General features: G+C 39.1%; 1 protein-coding gene across 7 annotated transcripts in view; it reads left to right on the forward strand.

Annotated features, from left to right (window-relative positions):
* Positions 1-167: 167 nt before the first annotated feature.
* LOC143297169 (endophilin-A3-like) overlaps positions 168-20,852 on the forward strand; it is a 55,823-nt gene continuing 35,138 nt past the window's right edge. For 6 of the 7 annotated variants that reach the window (XM_076609359.1, XM_076609357.1, XM_076609361.1 and 3 more), the window contains exons 1-6: positions 168-305; positions 5,783-5,851; positions 9,873-9,945; positions 10,609-10,752; positions 12,383-12,516; positions 13,834-13,900. In XM_076609359.1, the coding sequence (XP_076465474.1) occupies positions 261-305; positions 5,783-5,851; positions 9,873-9,945; positions 10,609-10,752; positions 12,383-12,516; positions 13,834-13,900 (532 nt within the window). In that variant the 5' untranslated portion in view covers positions 168-260. Of the gene's footprint in view, positions 306-5,782; positions 5,852-9,872; positions 9,946-10,608; positions 10,753-12,382; positions 12,517-13,833; positions 13,902-20,852 lie in introns of all 7 variants that reach the window. The other variant, XM_076609358.1, reaches the window with a different exon arrangement.

Raw genomic sequence — 20,852 nt, forward strand, 5'->3', positions numbered from 1 at the left:
CAACCTCGCAATTTGTCCGAAAATATCGATGTTAGCATATCTGGTTGTCAGATTTTGTCCATCTTGTACTTTGATTATTTTCTAACACTCCTTCTATGACTGCTGTCAATGTCTAATGTAAATTTTATTCTGTCCGGAGTGTTCTGACGTCACATGAATGTCCACCACCGAAGAAGTGGGAGTGAACAGACGAGACGGTTTCGTGTGTGTGTGTGTGTTTCTGTGTAATTTAATTGTGTTGTGGAGGTACAGCCGACATAATGTCGCTTGCTGGGTTGAAAAAACAATTTAATAAGGCGAATCAGGTATGTTATCAGATTTTATATTATTGATTATGTTGTGTGATTGATAAGAAAATATAATAGTCACTTGGCCACTTGACTTGCGACAGATTCGTAACATAATACGCAGCCCGCGGCTTTGCACAGTCATACTCCCACGTCACGTCACGCACTCAAAGTAAACACGAAGTATTTCGTAAGTTTTCCCTGTTCTCTGCGTAACAGGATATCATTACAAAATGTCTATTCAACATTGATACTATGACAGCAGTATCTCAGGAAGACTTCTCGTTCAATCAGTTGACGGGCTTGTTCATTAGCAACCCATTGGTATCATTATCAATTTGAAAAAAAGAAAAGAAAAAAAATCACGGAACCATCACGTTATTGTAAAAAAAAAAATGATTGTAAGTAATTTTAAAAAAACACAACTTAATACAGCCAATGAAAATAGCTTGCTGAAATCCAGTTTACTAAAATTACATCTGGACATAAATATAAAATTGATTTGAAAGGCAACTATTCACCCAGGATTTGCCTTAATCAGGATAACCAGAACACTGTGGAATATTTTGCTTGGTACAGATCTTGTGAAATGGAGGAAGAAAATGTACCAGACAAAGAAAGGGACAGGTCTATCACAATCCGAACCCCATATAAATTATAATGCAAGGCATGTATGATGCTATTAAAGATAATATTTTAAAAAATAGTATGAATTCAAACACTTTTCTTGGAAACTGAGCTCTCATTCCCTGTGAAAAAATGATCATGAAAAGACGAATCACAATGCATTTGTTTACTTCACACACTTTTGACAGCAAGGAAGAATCGTGGATGGGAATCACAGTTAACAAAGTTATGGAAAAAGGGCGTCATGGCCCTTTTTCTGTGTCATAGTATATGGATAACAGTACACAGTGTTTTATTTTATTTTGATATTTTTCACCTATATAAACTGTTGTTCCAGTACTAATTGAGAAATAGACTGATACTAGTGATAATGATAGTGATAGATATGTACATGTTAGAAATGATTTAATTAATTGGTACTCAGTTCACTTGTATTATTAGTTGTAAGGTCAGGTAACAGATAGTGAGACACTGACTGAGATAGTGTACATTTACAATAAAGGTTTCACAGTAGATTACTAGATATAAAGGTGTGAACTGCATAATGCAGGTCCTGTTCTTTTTTTAATTGACACACACCACATAACAGTTTAATTCAAAATACTGTGTACACACACACACACACACACACACACACACACACACACACACACACACACACACACACACACACAGAGAGAGAGAGAGAGAGAGAGAGAGAGAGAGATACACGCACACAGGCATACACAGACATACACACTCTCTCTCTCTCTCTCTCTCTCTCTCTCTCTCTCTCTCTCTCTCTCTCTCGCTTGAACATTGAACACACACAGAGCGTAAGATGACAGATCTTGACTCATAATTATTGCAGTGTAGCACATCACATCATATGAACAACAGAACATATTAACCCCTCCATACAGAGAGAGAGAGAGAGAATGATTTGGTTCACTTAATCTGCCAAATCTGTCAATGGAAAACAGATCGTATGTGTATGCATGTGCATGTATACACACTACCACATGCTCACACACACACACACACACACACACACACACACACACACACACACACTTACTTTCACTTACTCATAATAAATAACTTAAATCAATAATTTTCACACACACACACACACACACACACACACACACACACACACACACTTTCACTTACTCGTATGCGTACACAGTAATTCCCACCCCTCCTCCCACTCGATTTTTTTCCTTCCCTCGTCTAATATCACTTACAGTGAAAAGACGTTAAACTAAAGAACGAACACACACACACACACACACACACACACACACACTCACTCACTCACTCACTCACTCACTCACACACTAACATGTATGTATGCACATACACAGAACAGAATTGGTTGACTAAGTTAAATCTGTCAAGGAGGAAACACATCAGTTGTGCACTCACACACACACACACACACACACACACACACATGTCTGTGTGCAAAAAATTAACATGTCAGTTTGTTTTAATTTTGAATATAAAATGAATTATGAATCAAAACTAAAGTCACTCAGACTACTCAGGTACAACATTCAGTGTGTGTGTGTGTGCGTGTGTGGGGGTGGGGGGGGGAGGAGGAGAGGGGGCTGAATCTATTGAAACAAGTATTGAAGTACAGTTTGATAAATCATTTACTTTTTATTTAGACAAGCTTGCTGACAATGAGTGAATGAGGAGTCAGTGACACTTTTTGACAGAAATGTTTTGCACAGTGTGCAGTATGTTAGGTTGGCTATTGCACAAAGTTAAACCTTAGACCCAATATTTTGATACTTAATATTTTGACTGAAGTTGTGGGCATTCATAATGCATGATTGTGGAACCAGAAAGTCTTGTTTTCAGAGTGTAGAACTTTTTGGTGGATTTCAGTTATGATGGGGAGGAAGAGACTAGTGTATCCTCATTTTTTATCTTGATCTTGATCTTTATAGACGCTTGAGGCCTGGTAGTGACCTGTTCTCTGTTCTGGGCTCGTCACTATTCTAAAATTTGTTCTAGCCCCTTCTCCTCCTTCCTTCCTAGCATCATGGCAATTCTTAATCTTTTGAAAAGTAGGAGAGGAAATGGAACCTTAGTAAGTCATTTGAAGAAATGTTGTGAATGATGTACGGTATTAAATCCACCATTGACTTTCCGAACCAGAAGATTATACAGAAAAGGCTAACTATATTAAACTTGTGAAAGGAAACAGACTTCTGTTAAGTATAATTAAAGGAGGAAAACTTATCTTTCCTAAAATATTGAGAATATATTCATAGATTTGAATGGAGAGACAGTGTGGGCACTAATGATGGTTGTTTCACCATGGGGGCAGTTCATCTGGCTTGCCCATTTCTTGCTCCATTGGTCTTCACTGGCAGGGAAAAAATCCCACTTAACCCCCTGACTGCTGAACCTTGGTGAAATCAGAGCAGTGTGGTATGATTTTGAAGTGCAGCTACTACTTTTTGTGCACTTTTAATCAATCAGTGGTGTATATGATTTTACTGAGACAATGGAATATTCTGTATTCTGAAGGAAGAAGTCCAAATGAAAAAAATACATATATATCGTGTGTGTGTGTGTGTAAACTAAGGAAGAAAGGTAACTGTGATTCCTGTCCTGTGATCTTGGCCTTGCCTCACGGAGGGGACAGTATTCAGTAAGGTGACAGCCTGTCATTGACCAGCATCCAGCAGCAGTCAAGGGGTTAATCTAAAGCTGGCTCTCCAGTCTCCAGAACATGGCAGGCATCAATCACATTGACTGATTGAGTAGTATTCTCACTGGGGCACTGACTCAGTGAAGGAGAAAGACAGACCAGGAGGTGGGGGGAGAGAGGGCAGTCTAACACTGTTGTTTCCTTGTGGATGACAGTGGGGTGGTTGTTGAAGAGAAAAAGCATTCAGGAAGATTTTCTCCCCTTTTTTTTTCACTTAACAACAAGCTTCAACTAATGTTTTGTTTGTTGATTTGAGGGCTGGTTGAAAATGTATTTTTAACACAGGCAACAGTAGTATCTATGTAACTAGAAAACACAGATCAGCAAGGGGTGTGGGGGGCCGGGTGGTGGGGGATGGTATGAAGAGGGGCAGGGGGCGTGAATAGGGATGCAAGAAACTCAAGTTTGGTGAAATTGTCTTTCTTGAATTTTTTTGACAGGATGATGAATGTTCAGACTTTACAATCATGTGTTCATAGTTTGTATCACTTTCAGTATCATAATATTTTATTGTTTTGTTTTTTTGGTTTTTTTTTTTGGGGTTTTTTTTTGTTTTTTTGTTTGTTTTTTGCTGTGCCTCTGCCATGTTCTCGGCAGTTTTTTTGGGGGGTGGGGGGCGGGGTTTTTTGTTTGTTTGTTTTTTTAATTCTCGTGGCACTTTAGTTGACCACTCTAAATGCACAGCCACACCCATAGGAAACAAGCTGTTCTGTTACCATAGGATTGTTGTGCCCATTGTGATTGTCTCAAGTGCTGTCAAGGAGCCCATTTTGGTGCTCAACTTCAGAATGGTCTTTGATCCTTCCATGATCATGTGATCATTTAAGATTCATTACACAATAAAGCACTTAAATAAGGTTCCTGAAAAAGATAGCTGGGGATTTCTTTCTTTTTTCTTCTTCTTCTTCTTTTTTTTCTTTTTTTTGTCTGGAAAAAAGATCATTTATTTTTGAAGATAGTTTATTAATATTATTAATGAATATTTATAACTAAAATGTCATATTTATCCAGTAGAAACCTTTGTCTGGACCATACATGTCAAGATTATCTAATGTAATAGAGGGTTTTTGCTTTTTTAGAGTTAATACTTATTGATCTTGCATTGAAGTGAGTTCAGCTGCCATTTGTGGCTTCTTTGACTGTATAAAATTCATCTGAACACATAATAATAAAAATGATAATTGTAGTGTCACAGTTGTGAAAACTTTATGAAATAGTTACTTATAGTTTACGGTTAATTTTCATAGCCATGTTTTGGCAACAGGTTTTTCATTGCAAAGATTATCTTATACTTTTGTTTTTATAGGAATGGAATTAGGGTTGAATGCCAGGTTCATATTATAATGATTATGATACTCAGATTTCATTTCGAAATTGATATGGATTGTAAATTGCTTTCCAACATGTTGTTTTCAGTATATGCAGAGAACATATGCGTATACATGCATGCACGCATGCACACACATACGCAAGTGTGCATATGCACACATATATTTCCAAAGAGAAAAAAGTATGTTTCAGGATTCCTGATAACTCAAATGGCAAACAACTCAAATATGGAAAATTGAAAGAACACTTATATCAGTGTACATGTTCATTTAGTGGGTCCTTGGGACATCTGCATGCAAAAAAGTTCTAGAAATGAGTAGAATGAATACATCTAGAAAGAGTGAAAAAAAAGTGTATCAGAGCTGAAGTCTGTGATACAATGTGTGTTGGAACACATATATTTGATTCAATATATACAATGAATATTAGAGTGACTCTCACAAGGTAGTTTGCCAACCTTCCAGAATTGAAGTAAAACTAAAAGAGTCTTTGAGGCCTGCAAGATTTTTAACACATCAGAAGCCCAGTGATTTATGAGCATTTGATAGATTTTATGCTTGTTCATTGTCTTTTTATTTCAGTCAGATCCTCTCTCTGTCGCTCTTTCTCTCTCTGTCTCTGGCTCTCACACTCTTGTCTCGCTTTCTAATACAGAAACTAATAGTACACATTTTCTCTCTCACTGGCCCTCTCTTTCTCTCTCCCACGCTGTCAGTGTTTACTACCCCTTCTGTTGAAAATATATGAAGTCTTTTTTTTTTTTTTTAATTGAAATCAGTTCTATTATTTATGTTGTGTACATACATGTATGATTTTTTTTGTTTTGTTTCAGTATATGAGTGAAAAGATCGGAGGAGCAAAGGGCACAGAACTCGATGATGAATTCATTGAAATGGAAAAGGTAAAATGATTGATTCTTTTGATTCACTGAAACAACAGAATTCTCTCCAGCCCTCCCTGGCCCTATTTTACTCTTGCCATCTGTCCACCCTCTCTCTCTTGATCTCTCTTGATCTCTCTGTCTCTGTCTCTAGCTGTCCGTCTCTCTTTGTACCTCTCTATTTCTCTCTTTGTCTGTACCTCTCTCTTTGTCTTACCTCTCTGTTTCTAGATAGTTCTCTTTGTCTCTTGTACTCTGTCTTTTTCTTTCTGTTTCTGTTTGATTTCTCTCTGTGTGTGTCTGTATGTGAGTGTGTGTCTGACAGTGAGTGCATGTGTGTGCTTCACATTGTTAATTTTTGTCTGATCTAAGCATACATATCATGACCAACAACCATACCAGTATCTCTCAGTTACCTTCATGAGGTATTATGTGTCTAAAATTTTTCATTAAGCTCATAAATCAAATGACAGTGTTTCATGTGGTGAGTTAATTAAGTGTTTAAATATGCTTATGACGTGTGCGTATGGAACTGGGAGGGAAAGTTGAAAATATCCAGCTGTTTATCCCCTGTCCTAGAGGAGGAGTCCGACAATCAATTATAATATACAGAACTCAGGAGACCACTCCAGTTCACTAGTATATGAATGATGATACATTAGATGATTAAGAATAATGTTAGGCAGTTGTGTGCAGATGGTGAGAGTAACAATATTAATACAGTGTTTTTAATTGTAAAACATGAACTGATGAAGTTCTATTTTTAAGCACAACTGAACGTTAACTTAAGATACAAATATTTATCAGCAAAAAATTTAATTGTATATTTGGATTTTTTTTTTAAATGAATTTATGTTACCTTGATTATTTCCAATATTTGTACAATACACTTTTAAGTTTTATACTTAACAATAATTTACAGCATTTTGTTTTATACAGTATCACATAGTTGTCCTCTTAATTTTTTTGTTTGTTTGTTGTTGTTGTTTTTTTGTTTGTTTGTTTGTTTGTTTTTTATTGGCATCTGAAACTGTAACCAGTGTAATCACTCGTTCAGTGTCTTTCCAGTTTCTTTCAGAGGCTTCTAAGTTAAACCATTTATAAGCTTTTTTATAAAAATATTGAATGATTCAGCTTGTTGTTGTAACTAAAGATTGGTTGTACTAAACAAACAAAATCACTTAACACAGGTTTTTTTCTTCTTCTCCATTTATTCTTTCTGTTTCTGTCGTGACTAAGAAAACATTCCACACATGTACCACTTATCATCATTTTTCCTGAAGAGTGGGGGTTTTTTTTCCCCAGAATTACGTTTTAAGCCTAACAGTAACAGTTTGGTGAAGAATTTATGTTTTCTGTCATTTCATGTTAATACAAGTACACAAATTATTTTTTTATGATGTTTCTTTTCGGAAATCAAGGGCAGGGTAATGGACACTAAGGCCTGTGAGGGCGTGCTATATAAACATGTATGTAGAGGGCCCACAAAGTGCAGCTTAGGAATCCTGGTCGTGTCCCAGGGGTAAAGCTTTGGGAAGCAGAGCTCAGTTCCTTGCTTGATCAATACAGGACTGTGATGCTGTGCCTGGGGAGGAGGGGGTGTTGGGGGCTAGGCTAGGCGGGAGGTGTCAGGAAGAGGTGGGGGGTGTTGGATGGGATGAGGTTGGGGGTGGAGGGGTAGAAAAAGTGCTCGACTGGCAGATTTTGGACCTGGCAGTTCTGGGTTTCTTCTTCTTCTTTTTTTTTTCTTTTTTTCCACCAGTGGAAGGCAGGGCCTTGGGTGTGTGTGGCGGAGGAGGGTGGGGGTTAAGGGGGGGGGGATTAGGAATTGGAGAATAGTCAGTGGGCTGACAAATAGTGCTGACTGGGCCAGCATGTTCTTGGTTTGATCATTGATGCCTGTCAGTGGCACAGGTCCCCCACTTTGTGGTGTTTGAACAGAGCATGGGAGAGAGAAGTTTGAAAATTGAGCTTGAATCTGATGGGACTTAAATTAGTTGAAATGCTGCTGTTGCTGCTGACAGTGAAAAATCTGTGAAAGAAGAGTTGCCCTGATTGCATCATTATGATCAGAGATGCATATGCACACACACACACACACACACACACACACACACACACACACAGAGTACTCTCTCTCTCTCTCTCTCTCTCTCTCTCTCTCTCTCTCTCCCCCCCCACACCTCCCCCCTCCCCATCTCAATTTATCTATCAATCTATTTGTACCCACTCTTTCTCAGATTTTACATTCATGTACAAGGATTAATTTAATCTGCATGTTTTGAATACCTGTGAAACCAAAACATTTAAATCCATGGCTAGAGATACTGAAAAGTGTCCATTTACATTTATAGGTATATCAACACAGGTGGTTTGCTGTCACATTGACAACACAGGCATGGAGAACTCTGAGAAAATGCATCAGTTATTAATCATTGTTGTTTATAGCCCATCCAATCAAGCAGGGTCACCAGGGTTAGCACAAGCTTATAGCCCATCCAACCACACAAGGTCACCAGGGTTAGTACAAGCAGTTACATACCTCTATAACTGTAAGGAACTTTGAAGTACAGGGTTGATGCTCAGAAGTAAGGTAGTGTTGATATTATTATTAATCATGAAGGGCAGATGGGTCAGACAGCAGGCCTTTGGACAGGGACTGGCTTGTCACACAGTAAATCATCACTTGGACTTCTGTCCTCATTCATGCGACTCTTTGAACCTTATGAAGTTTCTGGCCAGGAAGGTGAAGCTGCCTGACCCTGAGTCATGAATACCTCTGACTGTTTCAAAGATCTGTGTTTGTTGGTGCCTGGTATCAAAGATACATGTTTGTTGGTGCCTGATATAATTATTGAATCCTGTCTGTCTGTCTGTCTGTCTCTCTCTCTCTCTGTCTCTCTCTCTCTGTCTGTCTGTCTCTCTCTCTGTCTGTCTGTCTCTCTCTCTCTCTCTCTCTCTCTCTCTCTCTCTCTCTCTCTCTCTCTCTCTCTCTCTCTCTCTCTCTTGTGCCCCTGAGGGCTGGTTTTAAAAACAGCAGCTTTGCTTTCTCCACTACCCTCGTGAAATAGAAATTTGTTTCGTTTCTCTCTCTCTCTTTCTCTATCTCTCTCTCATTTCTGTAAATGTCCCAGTCTGTTTTATTCTACTTCTTTCCATGCTGGAGTGCTGAAATTTGCATGCTTAACATTTTGAAGAAAATTTAAGTGCTGGTCTCCGCCCCACCGAAGAATTACATGATACTTTTAAAAATAGATTCCAGATAAAGAGGTACAGTTCCCAAGCTGGACAAAATCAGTGTGTTCAAAAACTTCTGAGGGACAGTCAGAATAAGTTTCAAGGAGGGAAAAAGATGTTGCCAAGCACCACAGAAATTAAACAAAATGACAATATACATTTTCTGGTTGGCAGCATGATTCTCTGTAATAACTAATATACTTATATGACTGGTGTGTTTGTGTGCCTGTGTATACTTGTTCTTCATTCTTTATTCATCATCTTTTCACTTTTAGTGATATTACTTGTTTGATCTGTGTTGTGTGAGTGTAAGTACATTTATGCTGTGTTATATTCTTATTTAGGAAAGATAGACCAGTTTTATGTTTGGTGTCATATACTGTACCATCTCAAACTCAAACTGATGCGAACCAGGCCTAGATAGTAGATCTATACATTTGCTCCTCTTGCAGTCTTGGGAAAGAACTCCAAAATGCTGTAGATAGTTCCCAGAAAAAGAGTGAAATATTTACGGGCTCCAAAATTGGTGCACATACATGCATTTTTACAAAATGTGTTTAGAATTACAGTCCAGAGATGCAGTTAGTTTTATTGATTGACTCTCTTTGTGCCCTGTGACACACAAGTATGCCACCAGCGATCTCCACCACTGCCTAACTCATGCTGTCTTAGCTAAAGTTCTCCCCCCCAAGGTGAAGCCATTCTCCTTCAGGAGAAAGATTATCATCATGTATTTGTTGCTCCAGGTTTTGCTTGCTTTCGCAGTTTTAGTTTTAACTTTGTCATTTGTGTTTTGGGTCTGCAGAAGATTGACGTGATGGGGAGGCTGGTGGAAGACATGATCAACAAAACACATGAGTTCCTGCAGCCAAATCCAGGTAAGTGATGTTATTGTGTGTGTGTGTTTGTGTGTATATATAATAATTATATATCTATATCTATATATATCTATCTATCTATCTATCTATCTATATATATATATAACACATTACTCTGAAGTGCTTTCAGTATCACAGTAAAGTGATTTTATTACTGTCCTTTTCTGATGCAGATGCTGATAACATTACATCATCTTAGACTGAGTGCATAGAGCTATGAGAATGAGAGAGATTTTTTATTTCTCTGCTTCTCTTATATTGTCATTGAGAATAACTGCTTTGCTGTTCTTCTGCAAGTCCTGAGTGCATCCAGTTTCTGATTGTTGTTTTTGAGCTCTGCTATTTTTAGATCTATGTTTTAAATCCGTTAACCTATGCTGATGTTGTCTGAAATAAAGATTGATGTGTGTTCTCCAGTAACATAGTTACTGATGTTGTATACTTAAATGTGTATTGAGGGTTTGTTCAGTGTTACCTTGTTACATTTACAAAAGTAGTACCTCACACACATGCATGCACACACACACACACACACACACACACACACACACGCACACACACACACACACATATGCACACACGCATGCATGCAGCATCAATGATTTTTATTATCTTTATACATACAGCATCTATGAAGGTTTCTTTTTGTCTCCATACACACAGCATCACGGGCTAAGATGTTGACGATGAACACCCTCTCCAAGATGAGGGGTCAGTCCAAAGTGGGTATGTATCCACAGCCGGAGGGAACGCTGGGAGAACACATGATCAAACATGGCCGAGACCTTGGCGATGACAGCACATTTGGTAAGTTGTGAGCATGCGTTTCTTCTGTGTGCATGCATGCATGCATGCGCGCGTACGCACGTGTGTTTGTGTGTGTGTGTTCTTGTACTCTTGTGAGTGGGTGAGTGCTTGTCTGTTCACACCCTTCTGATCTACTTTTAAGCGTCTAGAACCTTTGCTTTAGTGTCTCATCTCCACTCAACATGTTTGTGTTTACTGATTGAAATCAACCGTTCCAGTCCACTTTTAAGTGTCTAGAAGTTGAACCCATTGTGTCCATCTCCACTCAACATGTTTGTGTTTATTTATTGAAATCAACCATTCCGGTCCACTTTTAAACGTCTAGAAGTAGAACCCACAGTGTCCATCTCCACTCAAAATGTTTGTGTTTACTGATTGAAATCAACCGTTCCAGTCCACTTTTAAACGTCTAGAAGTAGAACCCATAGTGTCCATCTCCACTCAACATGTTTGTGTTTACTGATTGAAATCAACCCTTCTGATCCCCTTTTAAGCGTCTGGAAGTTCCATAGAACCTTTCGTGTCTCATCTCCACTCAACATGTTTGTGTTTACTGGTTGAAATCTTATTGATGTTTATTTTGAAGTCAGTTCCTTTTTAGTAATAATCTAAATAGTTTTTAAGTAATTCAGATATTACTGGTGTCCTCAGAAGCCGTTGTCACAAGACAAGTCACATTGAACTATTTGAAGACAACTGACTGACTGAATACTGGTTATCAGGAAAAGTTTTATTTTCCTTGTTATGTTTTAATTTTTGTAATTTTGTTTTCCTGAATGTGTTCTGCTTTCTGTTAACTCTGATGAAAGGGAAAGAAAAAGTTGGCAGACTTTTATGAAGCAAGTCCATCTAAATACTTTTAATAGGTGTGTTTGCATGTGTACATATGTAAACATGTGCACGCATACAACACACACACACACACACACACACACACACACACACACACACACACACAGAGGCATAAATGTGTATATAAGCATGCAGTTATTTGTGGATATTATTTTCGATAATTTATTTTCATTTATTGGACAGAATTAATTTGTACTTGCTGTCTGATATTACATAACCTTTGTTGTTGTTTGTATTTGATTATATTTATAACGTTAGTTCTTGATCAGAGCTGCTACCATGGCAACAAGGTTAATATCCTACTCATAGACTGATGTCTTGGACATTTTAGGTTCAAGTCCCATTAGAGGCATATCATTTGTTTCAGCCCAGTCAGTTTTAGCCCATAGTTGAGTATGTTGAATCAAAACTGGAACTATTGAATTCCATACAAGAAGAGACTCAGCAGCACTTCAGTGTCTTCTCTGTTGAGTGACCAAGTGATCACAGTGGTAGATATAGATAGATTTTGTGGATTGCATGTGTGGTGATTCATGTGTTAATCTACATGGGAGGCAGAAGAGTGAAATTGACAGGGAACAAAATATGGGACAGAAAAAAAAATAAAATCTTGATCTGCTAACTGAGCAGAACTGTTTAAAACATTGAATGATTCGTGATCAGTTCTGTTCTGATATTGATACTGTTATGTTATGTCCCCACCCCACCCCCATTCCCCCCAAAGACTTAAGATGTGAGTGTGATCCACTGAGGTATCTATGTTTGTGCCTTGCTTCAGGCCAGAGTCTGGTGGAGACGGGGGAGACCTTTAAACACCTAGCAGACATCAAGTACAACCTGGAGGATAATGTCAAGCAGAACTTTGTCGAACCCCTCAGCCAAATGCAGAATAAAGACTTGAAAGAAGTCAATGTAAGTCATGTTATGAGGTAGTCAGGTGTTGTTTCAATTTGTTGTTTACATGTGTAGCAAGTGTTTGAAGCATAAATGAAAAGAAGGAGGCACTTACTCTTTCTTAAGATGTTTTTGAATAACTTGTGTATGAACATGGAACCCAGCAGACTTATGACAACAGGATCAGTGACAAGTCTGTGTGGTGTTGTTTTCTGAACAAGAAATGCACAGCGAAATCAGTGATGAGGGGACATTTAGGCAATTTGACAGTTGTTTCAACATAAAATGCAGCGTTAAGACTTTTGACAAAGAAAACTTGGGACATGCTGTGAATCTTCACGTGACTTAGGGTGAAGTGTTGAAATGTGAAATAGCATCATCTTATCTGAACGTATCTTTGTTCTTATATTATTTTGTATTTCACAGGAGGAATTGATGATGGAGTTTATTTCTCATTCTGGTTGTTGTTGCCATATCAGGATATTGACCTCTTGGATGCTTCAGTTTATTTTATATCGACCAGTACTAAAACAAAGTCAAGATAAATGGTAAGAAATAATTACTTGATATTGAACATCATTCCGTCGATATTGGAGCTTTTATTTAATTCTGTTAGAATGTGTAAGGTGTAATCTTTGCTAGATTTTTTTGTCTTTTTTTATTTTGCTAGATTTTCTTTTTCAGGGTTTTTTTTTTATTTTTTAGGTTGTTGTTGTTTGTTGGAGTTTTTTGTTGTTGTTGTTGTCTCATTACTAAAAACAAAATTGTAATGTGCAAAAAAAACAACAACATAAAACAGACAAATCAATAACACTCTTGCTCTTCCAGATTAAAGAAAAAAAAGGTCAAAGAATGAAATATATAGAAGCTATTAGACAGACTGCTTTCAGCTCTCTCTGTCCGGGCAAGGAACAACCAAGATAATGGCAGGTAAACAGCATCTGGTGATGGGAAGTGGCACGGATGAGGCGGCCTATAGGCCATTACATTTGAGGAGCATTCTGTGCACAACTAAAATAGAACATTGAAAGCTTTCAGCTTTGAAGAGAATGCGACAAAGACGGATTTCATTGTCTGTATGTTAGGACAGATTAGCAGATAAGGATGTGTTTGTAGCTTGATGTTGGGAACAACTTTGAACTTTGTACGTGATCAGAGAGAATGTGTGGTGTGTGTGTGTGTGTTTGTATATTTGTGTTCACGCATGCATGTATATTATTTATTAATTGTTGATGCATGCATTCATGCACTTATTCATATATTTAGTTATTTTTGATTGTTGATGTTTTTCAAGTGAAAGAATTGACTAATTTTGGTATTTTGTTCAATTTGTAGCACTACAGAAAGAAACTTTCAGGGAGGCGATTAGACTACGATTGCAAACGCAGGAAAAAGGAGAAAGGTATGGTATTTTTGTTTTGTTTGATTTGTTATTTCTCTCGGCTGTGTATTGTTGATTTTACTGTGGGGGTGTACAGTGTATTTCTGTATGTGCCACTGTGTGTGTTTCTTAGTGTAGATTGTGTAATATATGTAAATTTTGTGTGTATGTACATGTATATACTAGAGTGTGACTGAGAAAAGAATCTATTACTTAGAACTGTGTGAAGGGTATTTTCTTAACAGAATTCTGTTTTAGCACTTATAGTTTAAGCCTTGAAATTCTTTGTTCTGATTGTGTTGGTTTGGTCCTTTTTCCAGTCCTTTTTTCACATCTTCTTTAAAGTGGTAGCACAAATGTGGCACCTCTGTGCGATAATCACCATATATATGTTCACAAAATCATTTTACTCTCTTGCACCAGTGAAGAATTGCTTGTATGTGTGTGTGTGGATGCTGTCTATCTTTCGTTGGCTTTTTTTTTTTTTTTTTTTTATCTTGTTGGACTTACTTGCTTGGTTTTCCTGTTTTGCAGTATCCATCTTTTATTATTGTACATGACATGTGTATGTGGTAAAGTTATTGTACATGACGTGTATGTGTATGTGGTGATGTTATTGTTCATGATGTGTATGTGAATTATCAGTCATGGTTCACTCTCTCTCAATGATTCTTTGCCAACATTGAGCAGTTGTATGTTGGCAGAACTGCATTGGCTGTGCTGATCTGTATGTGCTGTATAATTTTCTCCTCTGTCTGTTTTCTCTTGATTGTTCATCAGTGGGGTGTGCATTGTTATTTTTCATATCTTTTTGTTGTTGTTGTTTTTTTCTGGTGGTCAGTCCAGTTATCGATAACAGCTTGCTCCTTTGTTAAATCTTTATTTGATCTTGTGTCTGTTACATGGGGAGATGGCTGAAACATTCACCCAAACAGACTGACTAGTGTGACAAGGAATACGGGTGATAAAATGAATGTGATAAAATAAGTAACTAAAAGTGCATTCAACAGAGCAGGAAAAAAAAAGAAGCAGAAATAGGACAGCTGTGTATGTGTGTGCGCGCGCGCCCATGGTCTTTGTATGAATTACTTGTACTGTTGAAATATCAGTTAAATAAAAATAGTAACAGTGAAGGATGCAGTTAGTGTGCGCGGCAGAATAGCGCCCATGGTCTTTGTATGAATTACTTGTACTGTTGAAATATCAGTTAAATAAAAATAGTAACAGTGAAGGATGCAGTTAGTGTGTGTGGCAGAATATTCATGTATATATTATACATCTGTGTATGTGAGTGTGTTTTGTGCAAGTGCGTGGGCATTGAAAAGGAAGTGTGTGGGGAGACTATTTTTAGTGTCCAGACGATGCTTCTTGTAGTTTGTTTCATTCTAGTGTTGTCTGGATGATGTGGCTTTTCCTGAGGCTTTGTTTGTTCAGTTTTATTGTTTTGTTTCTCTGCATTCTGCTCTTTTTAAAAAAAAAAAAAAATGAATGTAATTCTACATTACTAAGTTCAAGAAAAGAGTAATTATTTGTGTTTGTTATGTTATAATCTTTTCTCTTTCCCACTTCATCAGTCCATCACTTTCTCCCCCCTCAACCCTCTCTCTCTCACCTTCCTCCATCTCCCCCCCACCCACCACTATCCCTTTCCCTTTCTCCATTTCTCTCCCCTCTCTCCCTCCCACCTTCCTCCATCTCCCTCCCCCCTGTCCCTTCCATCTTCCCCCCCCCCCTCTACCTTTCCCTTCCTCCATTTCCCTCCCCTCTCTCCCTCCCACCTTCCTCTATCTCCCTCCCCCTTACCTTTCTCTCTCCCCCCTCTCCCTCCCACCTTCCCCTTCTCCATCTCTCCCTCCCCCCCTCCCTCCCCTCTCCCTCCCACCTTCCCTTTCTCCCTCCCTTCCTCTCACCTTCCCTTCCTCCATCTCCCTCCCCCTCTCCCTCCCACCACCCCCTTCTCCATCTCTCCCTCCCCCCCCTCCCTCCCCCTTCCCTTTCTCTCTCCCTCTCACCTTCCCTTCCTCCATCTCCCTCCCACCTCCCCCTTCTCCATCTCTCCCTCCCCCCCCCCCTCCCTCACCTTCCACTTTCTCCCTCTCTCCCTCCCCCTCTCCCTCCCACCTTCCCTTTTTCTGCCTCTTGCCCCCTCCCCTCTCCCTCCCACCTACCCTTTCTCCACCCCTCTCATTCAGTCTGTCAGTTTCTCACTCTCTTCCTTCATGTTATGTTCTGCTGAGTTTCTGTCAGCGTCCTTTACTTGCTGCCCTGACTCCTGGGGAACAAACACCTGCCCCAGAGATCCACAAGCTGTTGCTCATTGTCGCACACATGTAAACACATTGTCAGCATAGGTGATGAAAAATGAAACATGGAAAGCATTATGTCATGAACAGCTGTCTGGGGGGGGGGGGGGGGGAGGAACCGTTGATCGTCAGTTCAGCGTCCATTGTGTGTGTATCATGTGTGAATGTTCAGTGTGTGTATGTGGAGGAATGCCTGGGTCTGTACATTGTGTGTGTGTGTCATGTGTGAATGTCCAGTATGTGTGTATGTGGAGGAATGCCTGGGTCTGTACATTGTGTGTGTGTGTCATGTGTGAATGTCCAGTATGTGTGTATGTGGAGGAATGCCTGGGTCTGTACATTGTGTGTGTGTGTCATGTGTGAATGTACAGTATGTGTGTATGTGGAGGAATGCCTGGGTCTGTACATTGTGTGTGTGTCATGTGTGAATGTCCAGTATGTGTGTATGTGGAGGAATGCCTGGGTCTGTACATCGTGTGTGTCATGTGTGAATGTACAGTATGTGTGTATGTGGAGGAATGCCTGGGTCTGTACATCGTGTGTGTCATGTGTGAAAGTCCAGTATGTGTGTATGTGGAGGAATGCCTGGGTCTGTACATCGTGTGTGTCATGTGTGAATGTCCAGTATGTGTGTATGTGGAGGAATGCCTGGGTCTGTACATCGTGTGTGTCATGTGTGAATGTCCAGTATGTGTGTATGTGGAGGAATGCCTGGGTCTGTACATCGTGTGTGTCATGTGTGAATGTCCAGTATGTGTGTATGTGGAGGAATGCCTGGGTCTGTACATGTGTGTGTCTGTTTATGGTTGGGCCATGGTATCCTCTTTAAGGAGGAAGGTGGCGGAATGGTTAAGACACTTATCTGCCAGTACAATTCCAGTGAGTCAGTCAGTGCTTTGATTCAGATTACGGTCTCGCCCTTTCTCCCATGGTTGGCTGGGAAATCAAACTGTGGGTTTAGTCATTTGGACGAGATGATGAACCGAGGTCCCATGTGCAGCAATACACTCTGATACATACAGAGATACATACGCATGCACTCCGGGCCTGACTAGCGTGTTGATTTATGTTGATGGTCAGACAAATTGCTATACTACACAGGTATGCATAAATTAGGCATCGCACAAAACTGTGCAGGTTTACCAGTGGGTGTGAACCGTTTTTGTTGGTGGTGTTTTTCTCTTTCTTCAGTGTTGATTACAAATCCAGCGTGCATAAATTATGTGTTTTTCAAAGCAGTAGTGTAGGGTACTTCTTGTGTTGAAAGCATGATGTCAAGGAGGTATCCATTATGCCTGATCACCGCCACCCTCTGCAGTCATCACAACATTCAGCCATGTAACCATCACCGCCACTTAATCAGGCAGTCAAACAATAAACTGATACCAATATTATATCAGACCAGTACCGTAGTGATAACCCAGTTTTTGTTCAGTGGTTGACACCTGATGACCTACTTTGTGAAGCAGTCATGTTGAAGAATCAGTGAACAACATTGTGCAGAAACCCTTCTGTTTGATGCATTGCAAACAGCCAAGCTTCAGACTCAGACGTAAGGCCTCCTCATGGTTTAAAAAAAAAAAAAAAAAAAAGGAAAGAAAAAAAGAACGAAAAGAAGAAGAAAAAGAAAAGAAGGGTAATAAAAAAAAAATAAAAAAAAGAAAGAAAAGAAAAAAGAGAGAAAGCATGTCTCAGCTTCAGAAAATTATACTCATGATAAACTGCTTTCTTTGAAATCTGCTCAGTGACACCCCTCCCATCCCTTTTCACCCCTTTTCCCTTTCTCCTTGTACCCCTTCATTGAGGGTTTTCTTGTGTGTGTTTTTTTTGTTTGTTTTGTTTTGTTTTTCCTTCCTCTTCCATTCCCTCTGCCAGTCTCCACCTTCGCTTTTTTTTTCTTTTTTTTTTTAAATCCCTTTTGGATTGTTGACAAAACTTCATACTCAGCTTCACTGTCTGCCTCTGAAATAATTGTTAAATGGAATTTTTGTCTTTAACAGTTTTCACTTTCACAGGCACTGCTGTAAGAAAGAGAGAGAGTGTGTGTGTGTGTGTGTATGCATAAATGTATGCAGCTTGGATAAAAAAGACAGTTGTGATGTGTTCCTGTTTGGCAAAGTTGTCTTCCTGTTCACTCAGTTCCGACAGTTTCGCTGCAGGGCAAGAAAATGTATACCGCATGTTGCACAACCGTCTTGAGTAGGCTAACCCACAATAATAGTGGATCAGCTTTCTTGGAAGCATTCTCATCCAGCACACGAAGTGGTAGTGCGGTAAATATTTTGTGCGTTACGCATCAGCGATCCTGTCACTTGCTAGTTGTGAGGTCATGTGAACAGTTCAGTGCAGGCATGCTTGTTCAGGCAGGGATAAAATTATCTCCCACCTCCCCTCTCTCTCTCTTGCATCCACACATCCAGGCAGGAATGCAACCCCATAACACACACAAACATGCACAGATACAGAGGCGCGCACGTACACACACACACACACACACACACACGTTCTGACACACAGCTGACACAAGTCCAGCTGTTTCATCAACTTTGAACTTCGATCTGTGTTGGGACGGCCACCTGTTGTCATAGACTGACAGCAGCTGGTATGCTCATGCATTGAATTTTACCCCCACTAAGCTTTTTAAAATGTTATAATCACTGAAGTGACAACATTCAGAAAAAAGTGTAGAGTCATGGATAAAAATTATCTGAACTTAGATTGAAGTTTCCTATTGGAATGGGGTGGATATTAAAACGGATGGCAAGAGACAATACAGTTATGTATGCAACAATGCCCTTGCCTTTTTGATAATTTCTTTGTTTTAAGGGTTACGTTGTAGGTTCTCAAGTGTAAGTTGTTTGTGGGGATGGGCAGTCTGTGTGTGTGTCATCTGACTTCTGTGTACATGTTTTCCAGTGAAGAATTCAACGAAAATGAATTGTAAACTGCTTGTGTGCAGCAGATATATATACAATCTTTTACATAAAGAGAATGCAACAACAACAACAACAACAAAAGAATGATTGCTTGCAACACAATGCAAGGATATGTAGGTTGAACCCACTCTATTCGGTCGATACACTGATAACAGTATCTGCAACCAACAGTGTTCCCTCATGATAAAAAAGGCTGATTATTGAAGGGCAAGCTAAGTGTGCTGACAGTCAGAATAAAGATGTACTTCTTTCTAAAGTCAGGTGTTCTTTAAAAAACAAAAAACAAAAATACAAGACACCTTACATGGAAAACCCTCTTCATTCACTCACAACACTGTTCTGCTCTATACAGACAAATTCCTGTGCTTTCGGTATCGGTGTTACTTGCCACTTTCATCCGTTTTTAAGGTCGGGATGCCTGTCGGATATCGATCAATTCATAGCTGAAGCTGACACATCAGTCAGTTGGCAAACGCAATATGTTATCTTGGCATATGTTATAACACTGATGATGAACTGTCAGTAGATGGTGTGTTTAGTGGGACAGGTTTAATGCAGTGGCCCCTCTGTTTTGTGTGTGTGTGTGTGTGTGTGTGTGTGTGAGTGAGTCAAAATGGAGGGTAGGATTATGTCCAAAACATTCTCTGTATCTCTCACCCAGTCCTTCCCATTATGTACTAGTAGAATACACTCACGCACACACTGTCCTCTGTTGATGCTACACACAGTGATGTGGTAGGTATAGCATACTGGCCCTTCTATTGTGACATGTGTGAGTGGGCGTGTGTGTGGTGGTGGTGGTAGGGGTTGGGGGGGTTGCTTTGTTCAAAACATTCCTTTTATCTCTCACCCTGTTACTCCCATGATATAGAAAAAAAAACTGTCTTCACAACCCTCTTATCTTTCTCTCAGCCCTCAACTAGTCTCTGTGTGTATATGTGTGTGTGTGTGTGTTATTGTTTTCATTCTACAGTATCATATTTTAACTTGTATGTATCCCTTTTCAGGTACATACATTCAGAAAATTAAACACTTTCATCTGCATTACTGTCCAAAAGTATATGTTCATATGATGAGCAGAACTGTTAATGTGAACCTCTTCAGTAGTAACTGTCATGTGTTTTATTGTGTGTGTAAGCTTTTCTCACTTTGGTGGTGTCACACTGCCTCTAAAACTTGATTTTTGCTATATTTTGAATTTATAGATAAAAAATATATATATATAAGTAAAATACTTGCATTATATATGCTTACATTTAATGCTGCTATTGTTTGCTTTAGATTTTTTTTTAAATAGAGAAATAAGAGCTTTTTTATGATTTAAAGTCTTATTTGACTGAGAGAGGGAGAGAGAAAGTGTGTGTGTCACTCAGAGACAGATGCAAGAAATAGTTGTTTGAATGCTTATTGAATATATCAGATGATTAATCTTTGCTGTCTTTTATTCATTATTGAATATTATTTTTCAGTGGCTGTCATCACCCTTTCTTTTTTTCTTTTTCCTTCCCCCCCCCCCCCCCCCCCTTTTCTTTCTTTTGTAATTTTTAGTATCCCTGCTCTCTCACTGTCTGTCATTCTCTTGTGTTTGTTGTCAGGCTGACCTCTTTTGGTATTTGATTTTCTCAGCTTTGTTGGTCTTTATTCCTCGTTATCATTGTGATGATGCAATGTGATGGCTCTGACTCTGAGTCTGATCTGCTTGTGACTTTGTTTATGTATATGTATGTTCCTGAT

The sequence above is a fragment of the Babylonia areolata genome, chromosome 22 (assembly GCF_041734735.1).
Source record: "Babylonia areolata isolate BAREFJ2019XMU chromosome 22, ASM4173473v1, whole genome shotgun sequence".
In the NCBI taxonomy this organism is placed as follows: domain Eukaryota; kingdom Metazoa; phylum Mollusca; class Gastropoda; order Neogastropoda; family Buccinidae; genus Babylonia; species Babylonia areolata.